At 37.2% G+C, this 16848-nt stretch overlaps 1 protein-coding gene across 1 annotated transcript in view; it reads left to right on the forward strand.

Annotated features, from left to right (window-relative positions):
* PIK3C3 (phosphatidylinositol 3-kinase catalytic subunit type 3) overlaps positions 1-16848 on the forward strand; it is a 187483-nt gene that overhangs the window by 58232 nt on the left and 112403 nt on the right. Inside the window, exons 14-15 of the mRNA XM_036767859.1 lie at positions 13644-13749; positions 14846-14962. Of these exons, the coding sequence (XP_036623754.1) occupies positions 13644-13749; positions 14846-14962 (223 nt within the window). The remainder of the gene's footprint in view (positions 1-13643; positions 13750-14845; positions 14963-16848) is intronic.

The following is a 16848-nucleotide window of genomic DNA, read 5'->3' on the forward strand; positions in this document are numbered from 1 at the left end:
GAACTTTAACTTCAAAACCAATTTGAAAGGGAATACAGTAGCTTAAATTTACAACAAATTGGGTATGACTAATTTTTTTAGGAGCAGGTTTTGATATGCAGAGGGAGAGAGAGAATAAAGAAAGACAGCATGGAAGAGAGATTGGTATAGTACAGAGAATCATTTAATATTTATTTATTTGCTAGAATCTGCAAATATCCATTTTCCTGCTTCTGTCCTATTTACTTCATAACGTCTCTTCCATGCTTATGCTTTCTCTATTTTCTATGCCTCTCTAAAGTAATCTGTCCATTTCTACCCTTCTTGCTCCTTTGTCCATATATCCTTTGTTCTTATTCCCTGTCCTTTTCTCCATCTTTATTTCTATTCCATATATTCAGGCAAGCCATAATATTGTATTTAAGCACATTTCGAGTTTTTTGCTGCATTTAGTGAATAGTTTTGTTCTCTTGTTTCTAAATAACATTTGTGTTCAGCTTTTTACATCTCTTACAAAAAATGCACAAATTAAATTAACTTGCTTTTTGTTCCTTTGTAGTGATTAAGTAATTTTATTTTCATACTTCCTATCATAGCAAAAAAGTTTCTCATTCTTGTTTTACCAGAGTCACAATTTAGTAACAAACTTTACTTCTCTCTCGTGAGATCTGTACTTTCCTATGTTTGTTGGAAGTACTAAAGTATTAAAGTGGATGTGATGTGGAATTTTAATTGTCTGGAACTTTTTTGGATCCTGATCCTGATTCTGTCTTCTATTGTATTAGCTGTCCCTTCTGAGTTAATATCAACCTTAAATTTTATAAGCATTTAACCTCCATTCAGGCCTTGTAGCACTTCATTAGAGCTTAGTTTTACAAGTTTTTCCTTAAACAGGTTACATGATGTTTTTGAAATTAAGTATCTTTTCATTGAATGTCAGGCAGAAGTTAGCAGAAGCATCTTCTACAATAATCTTTAAGGTCTGTGATTCTTCCGTTTCTTATCTCAAGCATGGAGAGCTTTCCATTCAATCTGAAAGCAACCAAAAACAGTAAGAAAACTCATAGATTGTGTAGTCTCCACAAAATTGCTGGAGACTTCTTGTTTCAAGATATTTTTTTTCCTACATTGATTAAAACAGACAGTGCCACACTTAAAAGTTTTATATACACTCCATCAAATTGATTTTAAATTTTTCTGTACATCTCTGATTTATTCTAGCACAAGGATTCTTAACCTGGGGTCTATGAACTTTCTGACTGTTTTGTTAACTGTATTTCAACATAATTGATTTTTTTCTGGTAATCTTATATATTTTATTTTATGCAGTTAAATATGTTATTATTCCAAAAATAATAATGGTTATAATTCCAAGAATAAGTTCAAGGTTCCATAGGCCCTACCAGACCCCAGATAGGTATGTCAATGACCCTATCAGAGAGGTCTCTTGACATACAAAAAAAGGTTACAGATCCCTCTTCTAGCAATAGAGAACAACATGAATCAACATCAGCTGTTTGCTAAAGAAGGATTTTTTTGGGGGGGGCTCTGTTTGAATTCAGTATAGTATGTATTCCTAAGTAATAGCAAATAATTCTTTATTCTCTTGATATTAGGTTATTGCCTTCGATACGCAGTAGACCGTTGTTACATATAATAATTTGGCAAATAATTTTAATTTGGTTTAAAATTGCTATGTTCTTTTTTTTCTTTACAATAGATTATAGATAGTTGACAAAGATAATATTATACCTATATTAAGCATAGCATAGTTCATTATTTAAAATAAACATTTTAGACTATTGTATTATTTCCTCTAGATTATTTTGTGTTTTTTTTCATATCTTGCTCCGTCCATATAATGTAATTAGAGTTTCTGTTGTAGCTGAAATCTTTAAGGTTAGATAGTTAACCAGATAATCTTTTTCAAATGAATAGTGTCAACCTTTTAAGCCACTTGGGGGAGTTATAGCCCCCAGTCTGTAAAGTGTTAGGTATCAAGGGTTATAAATGGTTTCGCTTTTTATAGTCCTTTCAGTTTGTTAAAATTCCAAGTAAACTTTAGACATTTTGACACTTTTTCTGTAATTTCTAAGTCCTTTCAAGGTAATGCAGGGTGTTTGCCTCCTAAAACCAGATTGCCAGGGAACTGGTGGCCTGCTGATGTAATCATACTGAAGACACTGCCATCAGTTTTGTCTACGTTGCTCTTTTCAACTGACAATCAACACAAGGTTACCTTAGAGTAATTTTCGATGTGTATCTTATTAGAGTGCACTGAGAATTTTGAATTATGAACATTTCAGTTCCGACTCTTTTAAGTCTAAAATTTGGGGCAGCTAAGTGGTAGAGTGGATAGAGTACTATGCCTAGAGTCAATTAGACTCATCTGGACATGTCTTATCTAAGAACAAGGTTATTTTCATTGGCATATACTGTAAACTCTCTAGTCAGAAAGAGTAAATAAGATGAGAGTTTGAGAACAGATCACAAGCCTGGCAGTGAAGTTTGATGTAGTATTAATGGCAGACTTCAAATAACCAGGTGCCTTTTAGAATTCTCTTTTCCGGAAGCAGCTAATAATAACTTCTTGACTTGCCTTAGAGATAATTTAGTTCTTCTGAAGGTAAAGGGACCAAGAAGGGATTCTAGATCTGATTCTTAATTAAAAGGGAGGAACTGTTTGCTGGGCCGAAAATTATGAGAACCTTGGGGAGAAGTGATCACTCCATCCGGGAGTTTGTTAATAGAAGAGAAAAAAATCTGGGCATATTCTGAAATCTATTCTAGATTTTAGAAAAGCCATTTCAAAGAGTGCACAGGAAAGATAGGTAGGATCCCATGGAATGGAGGGAAGGATGAGAAGTACTCAAGAAGGAAATTCTGAAGGAAAAAATTAAGATAACTTTAATGAGGCAGAACAGTAAGATTTCCCTGAAGATGCACAGAGAATTCACCAACTAACTGATAGTTTAAAAAGAAACGTACAGAAAAATGGAAGCAAGTTCTGCTAACAGAGAATGGATATGTGTAGCATGTTCCTTTAAAAATAGTTTCAACAATACTAAAGCTCAGAATGGGCTGGGATTGTCAAGGGAGGCTAAGGACAACAAAAAGATTTCCCATCTCCCAGGCTCATATTAGTCAAAAAAGAAGAATCAAAGAAAGAATAAGACAAACATAATTGACCATAGGGAAGGCAGAATTGCACAATTAATATTTTGGTTTTTTTTATCTGCAAAGGAAGATGACCTTTCTGCTGAAAATGACAAAATAAAAATGACTAATGTGAGTTGATACTCAAGCACAGAAATAGTAAGAGAGCATGATGTTGCCCTTGATGAATTCCAGTCACCAAGCCCAGATGAACTACATCCTTCAGTCCTAAAAGAACTGGCAGATGTGATGGCTGAGCAGCTGTCAGTGATATATTGAGGGTGTTCACATATGCAAGTGTGTATGTACATGTGTTTTATCAATGATAGTTGAAAAAAAAGTGAGTTATGGACTGCTAGACTGCAGGAAAAACATGGCTTCATTACTTAAAAAAGGAAAGAAAAAAAGTGCAAATTACAGGCCTCTGAGCTTGACTTCCATTTCTGGGAAAATTCTAGAATTGATTATTAAAGAAATGGTTGGAAAATTTCTAGAAAGGTAATTAGAAAGTGCCAACAAGGCTCCATCAAGAACAGGTTGTGACAGACTTACCTTTGTCAGGATTATAAATAGTAAATGAGGAGAATTCTTGGGTTGGAGTTTACTCGGATTTTAGGAGAACTTTTAATAAAATATCTCAGTGTTCTTATAGAAAAGATGGAAGCGTGTGAATTAGACAGTAATAGAATCAGGTGTGTTTAGAACAGGTTGGATGACAGGATTCAGAGTGGTTACCAGTGGTTCAATGTCACCATGGCAAGATGTCTTCAGTAGAATATTCCAGAGATTTGACCTTGGCTTTATGCTGTTTAACACTTTATCGATGATAATAGACAGTCATGATCTAAAAAAGGTCTTGACTGGCAAGAGTATTGGGCTGAAACTAATAACAAAATCAGTTGAGATAAATGTAAAATCTTGCTCTTGGTTACAAAAAATAAGCTTTACAAATATAAGGTGGGAATCATTTGAAAAAATAGTGGTTCTGAAAAAGGTCTTGCAGTAATAGAGCATTTATTAAGTGCTTACTGTGTACCAGGCACAATGGAATACAAATACAAGTAAAAAAAAATAAAAGCATTTCCTTCCCTTAAGGAGCTTACATTGTGAATAAGAGCTGGAAGGTGGATGAAGGGGGTGGGCTGTAGATGTTAGGGAGAGGGGGTACTAGAAGAGGTCCAAAGATTCTAGTTGAACAGAGAGTAAGGAGGGAGCAGGAATAACCTGGACATTTCATGAAATAGTGGTTCCAGGCAGGTACTTACCAGTCAGAGGAGCAGGATGCAGGAGTGGAAGTATAGTCAGGGTAGGGAAGCTGCTGTTGAGGAAGTTGTAAAGTTCAGAATTAGCAGAGGACCCAGGAAAGAACCCAGGGTTTTAGTTATCTAAGTTCAACATGAATCGGGAGTATGAACTGACAGCCAAAAAAATTAATGTTATCTTGGTCTTCATTAAGAGGCATGTAGTTTCTACGAATAGGCAAGTGATAGTCCCAGTATCCTTTGCCCTCACCAAACTTCATCTGTAGTTTTTGCTATGTCCAACACTTTCTGATCCTGTTTTGGGTTTTCTTGGCAAAGAATTGGATTGGTTTGTCATTTCCTTCTCCAGCTCATTTTACATATGAGGAAACTGAGGCAAATAGGGTTAAGTGACTTGGCCAGGGTCACATAGCTAGTAAAGTGTTTGAGGCTGGATTTGAACTCAGGTCTTCCTGACTCCGGGCCTGGCGCTTTGTCCATTGTACTATAGTACTGTTTTCAGTTCTGGGCATCATGGTTCCCAAATAGTGATAAGTTGGAAAATGATTAGACGATGGCAGCATGAATGGCAAGGGGGCTTGAGACCATATTGTATGAAGAGATTGTTTGAAATGATTAAGCGTGTTTTACCTGGAGGAGAGAAGACACAGGGGGAAATGATAGCTGTCTTGAAGTATTTGAAGGGCTCTCATGTGGAAGAAGAATTTGATTTTTCCTCTGAGATTTCAGAGGTTGAACCAAGAGTAATGTGCCAAAAGGGCACTTTACATGTGTTATCAAGAAAAAACATCCTCATAATTCCAGCCATCCAAAAATGGAACTGGCTGCCTTGAGAAGTGGTAGGTCCCTCCCCCATCCCCCTCACACAGATATACACTCTTTTTTTCTTATCTATCTATCTATCTATCTATTTATTTTTAAAATTTATTTAATATATTTAGTTTTCAGCATTGATTTTCACAAAAGTTTGAATTACAAATTTTTTCCCCATTTCTACCTTCCCCCCACTCCAAGATGGCATATATTCTGGTTGCCCTGTTCCCCAGTCAGCCCCTCCATCTGTCACCCCACTCCCCTCCCATCCCCCTTTCCCTTCTCTTGTAGGGCAAGATAAATTTCTGTGCCCCATTGCCTGTGTATCTTATTTCCTATTTGCATGCAAAAACTTTTTTTTGTTGTTGTTGTTTTTGAACGGCTGTTTTTAAAACTTTGAGTTCCAGATTCTCTCCCCTCTTTCCTCCCCACCCACCCTCCCCAAGAAGGCAAGCAATTCAACATAGACCAAATGCGTATCATTATGAAAAACCCTTCCACAATACTCATATTGTGAAAGATTAACTATGTTTTGCTTCTTCTTAACCTATCCCCCTTTACTGAATTTTCTCCCTTGACCCTGTCGCTTTTTGAAAGTGTTTGTTTTTGATTACATCCTCCCCCTGTCTGCCCTCCCTTCTATCATCCCCCCCTTTTTTATCTTCTTCCTCCTTCTTTCCTGTGGGGTAAGATACCCAGTTGAGTGTGTATGTTATTCCCTCCTCAGGTCAAATCCAATGAGAGCAAGATTTACTCATTCCCCCTCACCTGCCCCCTCTTCCCTTCCTACAGAACCACTTTTTCTTGCCACTTTTATGCGAGATAATTTACCCCATTCTATCTCTCTCTTTCTCCCTCTCTCAATATATTCCTCTCTTATCCCTTAAATTGATTTTATTTTTTTAGATATCATCCCTTCATATTCAACTCACCCTGTGCCCTCTGTGTGTGTGTGTGTGTGTGTGTGTGTGTGTGTGTATACCTACATATGTACATACATAGACAAACCCCTATGTATATATGTGTACACACACACACACACACACACACACACATATATGCATATTCCTTTCAGCTACTATGATATTGAGGTTTCATGAATCATACACATCATCTTTCTATGTAGGAATGTAAACAAAGCAGTTCAACTTTAGTAAGTCCCTTATGATTTCTCTTTCTTGTTTACCTTTATGCTTCTCTTGATTGTTGTGTTTGAAAGTCAAATTTTCTATTCAGCTCTGGTTTTTTCACTCAGAAAGCTTGAAAGTCCTCTATTTTATTGAAAGTTCATATTTTGCTTTGGAGCATGATACTCAGTCTTGCTGGGTAGGTGATTCTTGGTTTTAATACTAGCTCCATTGACCTCTGGAATATCGTATTCCAAGCCCTTCAGTCCCTTAATGTGAAAGCTGCCAGATCCTGTGTTATCCTGATTATTTTTCCACAGTATTCAAATTGTTTCTTTCTGGCTGCTTGCAATATTTTCTCCTTGATCTGGGAGCTCTGGAATTTGGCAACAATGTTCCTAGGAGTTTTCTTTTGGGGATCTTTTTGAGGAGGCGATCTGTGGATTCTTTCAATTTCTATTTTACCCTCTGACTCTAGAATATCAGGGCAGTTCTCCTTGATAATTTCTTGAAAGATGATATCTAGGCTCTTTTTTTGATCATGGCTTTCAGGTAGTCCAATAATTTTTAAATTATCTCTTCTGGATCTATTTTCTAGGTCAGTGGTTTTTCCAATGAGATATTTGACATTGTCTTCCACTTTTTCATTCCTTTGTTTCTGTTTTATAATATCTTGATTTCTCATCAAGTCACTAGCTTCCACTTGCTCCAATCTAATTTTTAAGGTAGTATTTTCTTCAGTGGTCATTTGGACCTCCTTTTCCATTTGGGTAATTCTGCCTTTCAAGGCATTCTTCTCTGCATTGGCTTTTTGGAGCTCTTTTGCCATTTGAGTTAGTCTATTTTTTAAAGTGTAGTTTTCTTCAATATTTTTTTCAGTATTATTTTGGGTCCTTTAGCAAGTCATTGACTTGTTTTTCGTGGTTTTCTTGCATCATTCTCATTTCTCATCCCAATTTTTCCTCTACTACTCTAGCTTGCTTTTCCAACTCCTTTTTGAGCTCTTCCATGGCCTGAGACCAGTTCATGTTTTTCTTGGAGGCTTCTGTTGTAGGCTCTTTGACTTTGTTGACTTCTTCTGGCTGTATGTTTTGGTCTTCTTTGTCACCAAAGAAAGATTCCAAAGTCTGAGACTGAATCGGAGTGTGTTTTCACTGCCTGGCCATGTTCCCAGCCAACTTATTTGACCCTTGAGTTTTTCTTGTGGGTATGACTGCTTGTAGAGCAAAGAGTACTTTGTTCCAAGCTTGAGGGGATGCGCTGTTGATTTCAGAGCTATTTCCATATAGCCAGCTCTGCCACCCCAGCACTCCTCCTTCCTCAAGAACCACCAACCGGACTTGACGCAAATCTTCAGCAGGCTCTTCACTCCTGCTCTGATCTGCCACTTAATTCCTCCCACTATGTGGGCCTGGGGCCAGAAGTAATTGCAGCTGTAGTTCTGTAGCTGCACCTCCCCCACTGCCCCTGGGGCAGTTGCTGAACGGAGAACTGTGTCCCCCGCAGCTTTTCCCACTAACCTTCTCTGTTGTCTTTGGTGTTTGTGGGTTGAGAAGTCTGGTAACTGCCGCAGCTCACTGATTCCAGGTGCTAGGGCCTGTTCTGCCCAGCTCCTGCTCTGGCTGGTCCTGCTGCCTCCCACGCTGAGCTCCACTCCCCTCCACTCCGTGCACGATAGACCTCATCCAGTGACCATCCAGGCTGTCCTGGGCTGGATCCCTGCTTCCCTCTGCTATTTTGTGGGTTCTTCAGTTCTAGAATTTGTTCAGAGCCATTTTTTATAGGTTTTTGGAGGGACGTGGTGGGGAGCTCACGCAAGTCCCTGCTTTCCAGTCGCCATCTTGGCTCTACGCCCAGAAGTCTATATACACTCTTAAAGTTAAAATATCACTTGTTGGGTAGGGATTCTTTTCATGGATAGATTGGTTTAGATTGCTTCTGAGATACCTACCAATTCTCACTTCTGTAGCTCAGCATTATTTTCCTTATATAAAGTTGGTCTGACTCCCATTAACTTCAGCCTGTTGATCCTATTCTTTCTCTATAGCCTGATCTTTCTTCTATATGATAGCCTGTGAGGTATCAGAGAATAATTTGAAAGGCATTCAAAAAGAATTCAAAATTTGAAAGGAATTTAGTAATTTAGAGATGTTCGAAAGTAAGATGGACTATATCAGGAAGGAGTATTTTGAGAATCAGCTTTTTAGTGAGCGTTGAAGATTTGAGAATGTGAAGGGAAGATTGTCTAGTGAGACAAGGCAAGGACTATGATTAACTAGGCTAGAAGGGAAAAGTTAACTTTTGTAGATAATAGAATGGGGAGGTTATATTATGTGATCAATTGAAGATTGTTCTAGGCAACTTAGGTGGAAGTATGCTTTTGGCTAGGTTATTTATCCTTCTGGGGTCTTATCTTCCTCTGCAAAATGTCATTGATTATAACTCTTGCACTACTAGTCTTGTAGAGATATTGTGGAGACCACATTAAAAAATGTCTGTGAAGCACTTTGTAAATCATAAGGACTGTATGCAAGTGATCACTAATCTTCTACCTAGAATCCTCTTCTGAAGTTTTAGAAATGACTTTGGGTTCTCCAGTACCTTGATAGAAAAATGTAGCCTCTGGTAGGTCTTAGTTAGAAAAGAAAAGACTAAAAGCCAAAACATATTGGGGTATATTGGGCCTAGATAATAGAAGATGGAAGGAAAACTTTAAGAAATGATGGGGATGGGGGATAGTGGGAAAAATAGGGAGCTTCATTTCCTCTCTTCTCACTCTTGCTTCTAAACTCAATGAAGTCTAGGTACTGGCCTTAGATGGTGGGTGAATGATGAAATGCCTGAAGAAACAAGGTTCAAGCTTCTGTGCATATTGATTTATTAAGCAATGTATGCCTAACAAATCGAGACTAGCACCCTCAGCTTTGGCCCTGGACCCTGAATACGGGGGAAACAGTTTTATGCATTAAAAATAATCAAATGAGAACAAATAATTAAAAGAAAACAACTAAATAGGATGTAAAATTAGATAATCTGATTTCTAATTAGAGGAAAGATTAGGGACTTTCCAAGTTAAGATTAGAGTGAATCAGTGTCATTCTCTGAAATCAGAATCTTTATTCAATCAAAAAAACATGGCAACAACAACTTATTAACCAGTACAGAGCCTGTTTTCAGATAAGACATATGAGTTGCTTGAGATGTATAATTGTGAGAAAACTCTTTGCATCAATCTTCGGATTTGACTGTGTATCTGGTCAGCATAATCCAAGTCCTTAGTTAAGGATCTCTAAGCAGCAGGTAGAAGTGGTCCAGCTTCCCAGCCACAGAGGCTAGGTTCAAACAGTGCAATAAAATTTTCTCACAATTCCCACAACTGCATAAAATTTTCTCACAGGGCAAAAATTGGGCTCAACCCATAATTGAATAGAAAAGGAACTGAACTAACTCCAGAATTGCATCACAAGGTAAAGTCTGTAGTTCATTTAGTTCCCACTACCACTTAAGGTTTTAATTCCCTCAGTTATCATGCAATTGAAAATGCTCTCCAAAGTTATCAGTGATTTGCTAATTGCCAAATTTAATGGCTTTTCCCCAGCCTTCATCTTTTCGACCTCTGCAAATACATTGGTTTCCCTCTTCATATTAGTGATCACTCATTTTTCCTGTATGCTCTTTCCTCTCTGGATTTCTCTGACACTGTTCTCCCATCCCTCTAGCTATCATTACTCAGTCTCCTTTGTGAGAATTTCATTCAGGTCACACTCCTTAAGTGTCATTGTCCCCAAGTGTCTTCCTTATCCCTTTTCTCTTTACCTTCTATCCTATCTGTTGGTGAACTTTTCAGTTCTCACAGGCTTTATTTACCATCTCTACACAGGTGATTCCCAGGTCTGTGTGTATAGCATTAATCTCTCTTGCAGGCTTGATTCTCTCACTTCTAATTGCCTTTTGGACTTCTTGAACTGAATGTCCTGGAAGTATCTGTGCCAAGAGAGTCAACATATCAAAAATAACTCATTAGCTTTCCTCCTAAACCTTCCGAACTTGCTCACTTTTCTATTATCAAGGGCACCACTATTCTTCCAATCACCCAGGTATACAATTTTGGGATCATCCTCATGTCCTCTTTCCCAGTAACCCCACATATGCAATTTGTCATCATATCTTCTTTTCTATATTCATGACATCTGCTATGTATCTTCTTCTTTCCATTCACATAGATGCTGCCCTGGTTCAGGCCTTCATCACTTCTGTCCTAGATGATTGCAATAGCCTTTTAACAATCTCCCTGCCTCAAGTCTCTCAATTTCATTTTTCACTAAAGTACCAAAACGATTTTCCCTACATGCAAGTTTGACCATGTCACCTTGCTTCTTATTAGTCTCTAGTGGTTCCCTTGTACCTCCAGGATCAAATATATTAAAAACAAAACAAAATCCTATTTCAGTCTTTCACAATGTGACCCCATTGTTATTTTCCACTCTTCTTATACTTTACTCCCCTTCATGGGCTCTGCAGTCCAGTGATGCTGGTCTCCTGGCTGTTCCTCACATAGGCCACTACAGTCTTCTGACTCCATGCATTTGTACTGCCTATTCTACCCTCAGATTAAATCCCACCTTCTTGTGGGGGTCCTCTCTAGTTTGTCCAGCTGCTAGGGTTTACTCTATGAGATTGTCTTACATTTACAATGTATTTAATTTATGTGTATGTAATTAATTTACATGTCACCTCTCCATCTGAAAGTGAGCTCTTTTAGTTCAGGAACAGTGATTTGTCTTTGTTTCCCCAGCACAGTTCTTGGCACAGAGTAATGAATGTTTGTTAACTGCTAACTTGGAAAATTAATAAGTAAATATTTTAATTGTTTATAGAATTATAGTTCATTAATATAGAGGGAGCAGAAATAAGGTATCCACCATTCAGTATTTATTAAATTATATAAAAGTGCCTGTTCTTCTATAGCTATCATGGAGAATTGGATAGAAAGCCATGTCTCAGAATCAAGATGGATCTGCTTTCAACTCCTGCTTCTCATACACTCACGCACACGTGCACACACACTCCCTCCACTTCCCCCACCTTTTCTGGACAAGTCACTTTACTGCTCCATGCCCTAGCAACTTTCTAAGACTTTCTAAGTTGTAGATTAGATGATAGGCTATATTGTTAGAGATAATTTTTTTTCACTAGGGAGCTGCCTACATGGATCAAATCACATCCAGACCCAAAAAACTCACCCCAAAATCTAGAACTTCACTGAAGCCCAGAAAAACTTGGGAATTAACTGTGTATTAGAATGATGAAACTGATTGAGTGAAGAGAGTGTAATTACAAAGTGTAAAATCTTTTATTTCTCATGTAGACCCTGTGATGTTTTTTTTTCTGGCAAAATTCTAAAATATGTTATTAGAGGGATGGTTTTTGAGCATTTAGAAAGGAGACAGTTATCATTAAGAGCTAAGATTTGATCATCAAAAAGAGGTCACATAAGGCTAATTTCATTTCTCTTTTTGACAGGGTTGCTAGGCTGGTAGATCAGGGAATGCTATAGTTAAAGTAGACCTGCATATCAGCAAGGCATTTGACAGAGTTCGTCATGACAAATTTGTGGGCAAGATGGAGAAATGAGGACTGGATAATAATACATTTAAGTGAGTGTACAATTGATTGGATGATCAGATCCAAAGAATAGTGATTAGTGGATTGATGTCATTTTGGTGGGGGAGTGGGGAGTGTGTGAGGGGGTGGGGGGTGGGGGTGGGAGGCTTTTAATGAAATGCTCCAGGCATTTGGCCCTGGTTTTGTTTTATTCATCATTTTTAATCTCTGGCTTGGTTACCTAGCTATCAGATTTGAGTATTGTACACAACTGAAGTTATAGCCAAGATGTTTGATTTCAAAATTAGGATCCCAGAAGACTTTGACAGGCTAGCATATGGACCAAATTCAAAAAGTTGAAATTTAATAAAGATAAACATAAAACCATGTACTTGAATTTAAAAATTGAACTTTGTAAGTATAGAGCGGAAGGAAATGCTAAATAGTAGTGTGAAAAAGAACTAGAGGTTGTTGAAATATTTGGCGTAGTCTCCAAGTTCAGTATGATAAGCATCAAATGGTAGACACAAAGGTTAAGTTGTTTTAGGCAGCATTAATAAAGGCATAATATCTAGAATGAGAGTTCCTAGTGACAGCATACATACAGTTTGTTGTAGTTAGATCACCTCTGGCACATTTGGTTTATTTCTGGTGCCATATGAAAAATCAGTTGAATGAACTGGGGGATGTTTAGCTTGGAGAAGAGACTGTATACATGATGGCATGTTTTGTGAATCTAAAATTGTCATATGGCAGAGGGACTTCTAGATCTCAGAGGATAAAACTAAGAATAGTAGCTGGATATCATAGAGTGGGAGCATTGACTGATTATAGGGAAAAACTTTTCATATATCATCTAAAACAACAAAATTCAATGTTATCTTTTCATTAAAAAACAATACAAAATAGTTATATTGGTAAGAGTTTTGAATTAGAAGATTATGGATTCCAGTCCTAGCTCTACCTTCAATACCTTTGTTACTTTGTGCAAGTTGCTAACTTTTTATTTTCACTTTGTTCTGTAAGATGGGAAGGATAATCCTTGTCTTCCTACTTGCCGAACTGTTAGGAGTTTCAGATGAAGTGATTGGTATACCATGATTTTATAAAGCATGGCATACAAATCTAAGGTATCTTTGTCAAAGTACTTCTTAGCAAAAGTGATATGTCACTGAATTAATTTTTCATCAATAAAAACAGAGTATTCTTGGTTTTTTTTTGGGGGGGTTGCTTATTTTTTCAAATCTGATTTCATTGTTTTATGGCATTCTGATTTCATTGTTATGAGGTACTGAGAGAGAGAGAGAGAGAGAGAGAGAGAGAGAGAGAGAGAGAGAGAGAGTGTGTGTGTGTGTGGTACTAGAGGAGGACTCTTAGTTATGCAGCTGGACAGCTGCTCTCCAACTCTTAAAAAATTACTTGGGTCACTGAGGGATTTGAGACCAGATCTTCCTGATTTGAGGATTTCGCTTTCTCTTTGTTATACCACATTGCCTTTCATAGATGTATTGTGAATTTTAGTCATTGTATGTCTGAGGAAAAAAGACAGATATAAAATTATGATGATAGTGGCAGTAAAAATATCTGACAGTTATATTGCTCCCTAAGGTTTGCCAAGTGCCTGTTCTCTCACTTGTGCTATATGAGTTAAATCAGCTTCATTTTGATTTCAGACAATAAAAACTATATCTACTTTTTAAAGGTATGTTATAGTGGAATGTGAAGATCAAGATACCCAACAGAGAGACCCAAAAACACATGAAATGTACCTGAATGTAATGAGAAGATTCAGTCAGGCATTACTGAAGGTAACAATTTTTTAATAAAGTGAACCTTTGCTTGAAAGTAAGAAAACAAAGAAATATGTTTTCCTATGTGCCTTCTCTGATCCCTAATTTTCTGGTTTATACTAAGTTCATTTACAGATGTGTAAGTGTGATCCTCTCAATTCAAAGTCTTTTCCTTCAGTATTAACTTCTTTCAGCACTTTTCAAAAATACTTGATTTCCTTTTCTAGTTGACATTGATTCTAAAAATCATATCACTGGTCAGCCAGTAGAGGGTGTGAGAGTAATAAGAAAGAATTGTCTTTTTCTACTTAAATCTCTACCTTTGCTTGAAAATTCCCATAAGGTTGTCTAGCACTTCATATTTTAAATACATTTAATTTTAATTTAAATCTGAAGGTATTTAAGACTATACATTTCTGTTGTGGTATGACACTTCCAGGTGGTAAAGGGTCTGGCTAATTGTTAATTCTCCCATTGACTGACTGACTTCTCACTCCTCTAGCATTGCCACCTATTTAAATAAAAGTCTCGGCTTCAGTACCTACTCAACCATCATGCCTTTGTTCTTAGCCCAAGTAGAAGTTATCTCCTTTGTCTAACACCTCCCACAATCCTTCTTTTATTGAACAAAATGTACAAGCTGTCTCAGAAGTCTTACACTTAGACTTTTAGAATATCCTCTATAACAGCCATTTTTCCTACCATTTCATTAGCTCCTTGAGGGCAGACACTTTTTTTGTCTTTAAGTATTTGCATTTCCTAGAGTCCAACTAATTCCTTGTTCATAGTAGCCCCGTAATACATTTATTGAATGAATGTTAAATGAATTATATCTTGTTACCTGAATGCCTACTATAAGAAGTGGCATTTTTAATAGAAACTAATCTTTATTGAAGAGTCAGACAATTTTCGACTTTAGCAGTGATGATGGGACTTGAACTGGAGCCAGTGTTTCTCATTATCTTTGAATCAAGATGATTAATCTTTTTCAATTCAGCTTTGTCTTGAAGTTTATGGCTATTAGAAGAATAAATAAAGATCACCCAAGCTTCTAAAGAAACCCTCATTACTATTGTATAGAAAAGTAATTTTCCCTTTCTTTTAATCCCCTCAGGGTGATAAGTCTGTTAGAGTTATGCGTTCTTTGCTGGCTGCACAACAGACATTTGTAGATCGACTGGTTTGTCTAATGAAGGCTGTGCAACGTGAAAGTGGAAATCGTAAGAAAAAGGCAAGTTTGTTTAGTTTTTCTGCTTCTAATTGAGAACCCATTGTGGCAGACAACTAAGTTTTATCTGTTATTTCCTTAGGCTTATTTATGTTGCGAAACTAAAATACTGTACTTTAGAATGATAAAATTTCACAAGTAGACATCATCTTAGGATATCCAGTGTCAAATCACCTCGTTTTGTAGATGAGGAAATTGAGGCTTAGACAGATCAAGTGACTTACTGGAGGTCACAGAAGTTAGTAGCAAAATTGAGACTAAAAACTGAGTTTTTTTTACTCATGATCCAGTTTCACTGTTTATCACGTTGTTTCTACTCAGGGCATACTTATCAATGGGAATTTTTTTCTGTTTCACCCCTGAAAATTACATTTTGCAAACGTTATTTGACTTTAATTGCTTAGGAAATTTTTGATACTGTGTTATTGAACTACTTTTTCTTAGTTTGATTTATGTGTGGTGATATTACTTCTGTCTTTGAAAATAATTATTCTCAAGCTTATTCATTATGTGACTTTCCATGTTACCTAGCAATCAAAAGAAATGAGTATTATTTCTGAGCTCTTGAGCAGTGCTACCAGCTATCATTTATTTAACTTTTTTCATAAATAATATGAGTTTGACATTCTCCTTATCTAAAAATGAAATTGGGGAGAGGACAGAATTGATATGGGGGCAGGGAGAAGATGAATAATAAGGTAACAGGAGGGATAGCTAAAGGATAGATAAGTCAGATGGTAACAGTATAATCCCATGGAATGCACAGAAGCAGCATGACAGCATTCTCAGTTTGGTGGTGTTTAAGAGTCCAAATCATGACTTGAAATGAATTCTAAAAGAAGAGCTTTGGCAAGTTGCTTTCCAGATCCTTTGAAATAGAAATTCAACTTTTTAACTTGGGCCTAAGTGTGACCCTGATTATATCTTCCAGTTTAAGAAGGTGAACTTTATTTCAGTCTTTCTTACGGAAATTTTTGTTGATATCAAGGAATTTTTCCTTCCTTTTACAACATATTGAGAGAGAGCACCTGGATCTTAGAAAACATGTTTCTCAGCAGCTATGATCTCAAGTCTTTGGTCTCTTAAGAGACTTAAGCCACATGAATAGCTCTGAAGTTAGTCAAGCAAGTATGTGTCCCATATGCCTTCTTTTCTTCCCTCCTTCCCTCCCTCCCTCTTCTCCTTTTATCCACAAGGGAAATCATACCCTTCACTTGCAATGCTCTGCCCAAAGGAATATAAATTTTGATCACTGAAACCTCACAAAATAACTTGCAGTTTATGGGCTGGATTTCTTTTAAGGAAAGTGCCTAAAACCCAAATCACTCTGGCTCTCATTGATTGCCCAACAATAGGTCTCAGCTCAAGCCTCTCTTGGTCATTATTTGGACTAGGATAGGTATCCCAGCATAGGATGGCTCAGAGTGCGCATAAATAACAATTGTTTCTGTTTTGGCTAGAAACCCCATGGGTCTTCCCCTTCCAGATTGATTTTTTTTTTTGGACTGTGTGAAAGAAGCCAATCTTTTCCTCATTTTTTACCTAGACTTATTCACTGAATGGGCATTGCCTCAGTCAGACTGAGACCTGGGAAAGATCCTAGTTTAAAAAGGCCAGAGTCTCCCACTGCATTTGGGGCCATCTCCAGTTGTCCTGATATATCTTGCCTCTGGACCCAGATGTCTCTGGAGAATATGAGGCTTGTGACTTTGCACAGTCCTGCCTTATTTAAATCCAGCTCACTTACAAGTCATGACATCACCTTCCTGATGTCATTGGTCCTCTGAGAATGAAGGACAGTTAACAATGTACTATATTCCATACATGTATGTTTATATACATACTCATTCTGTCTATTTTTTGTTTTGTGTATTTTGTTGTTTTTTTAT

Source organism: Trichosurus vulpecula, chromosome 1 (genome assembly GCF_011100635.1).
Source record: "Trichosurus vulpecula isolate mTriVul1 chromosome 1, mTriVul1.pri, whole genome shotgun sequence".
NCBI classification, from domain to species: Eukaryota; Metazoa; Chordata; class Mammalia; order Diprotodontia; family Phalangeridae; genus Trichosurus; species Trichosurus vulpecula.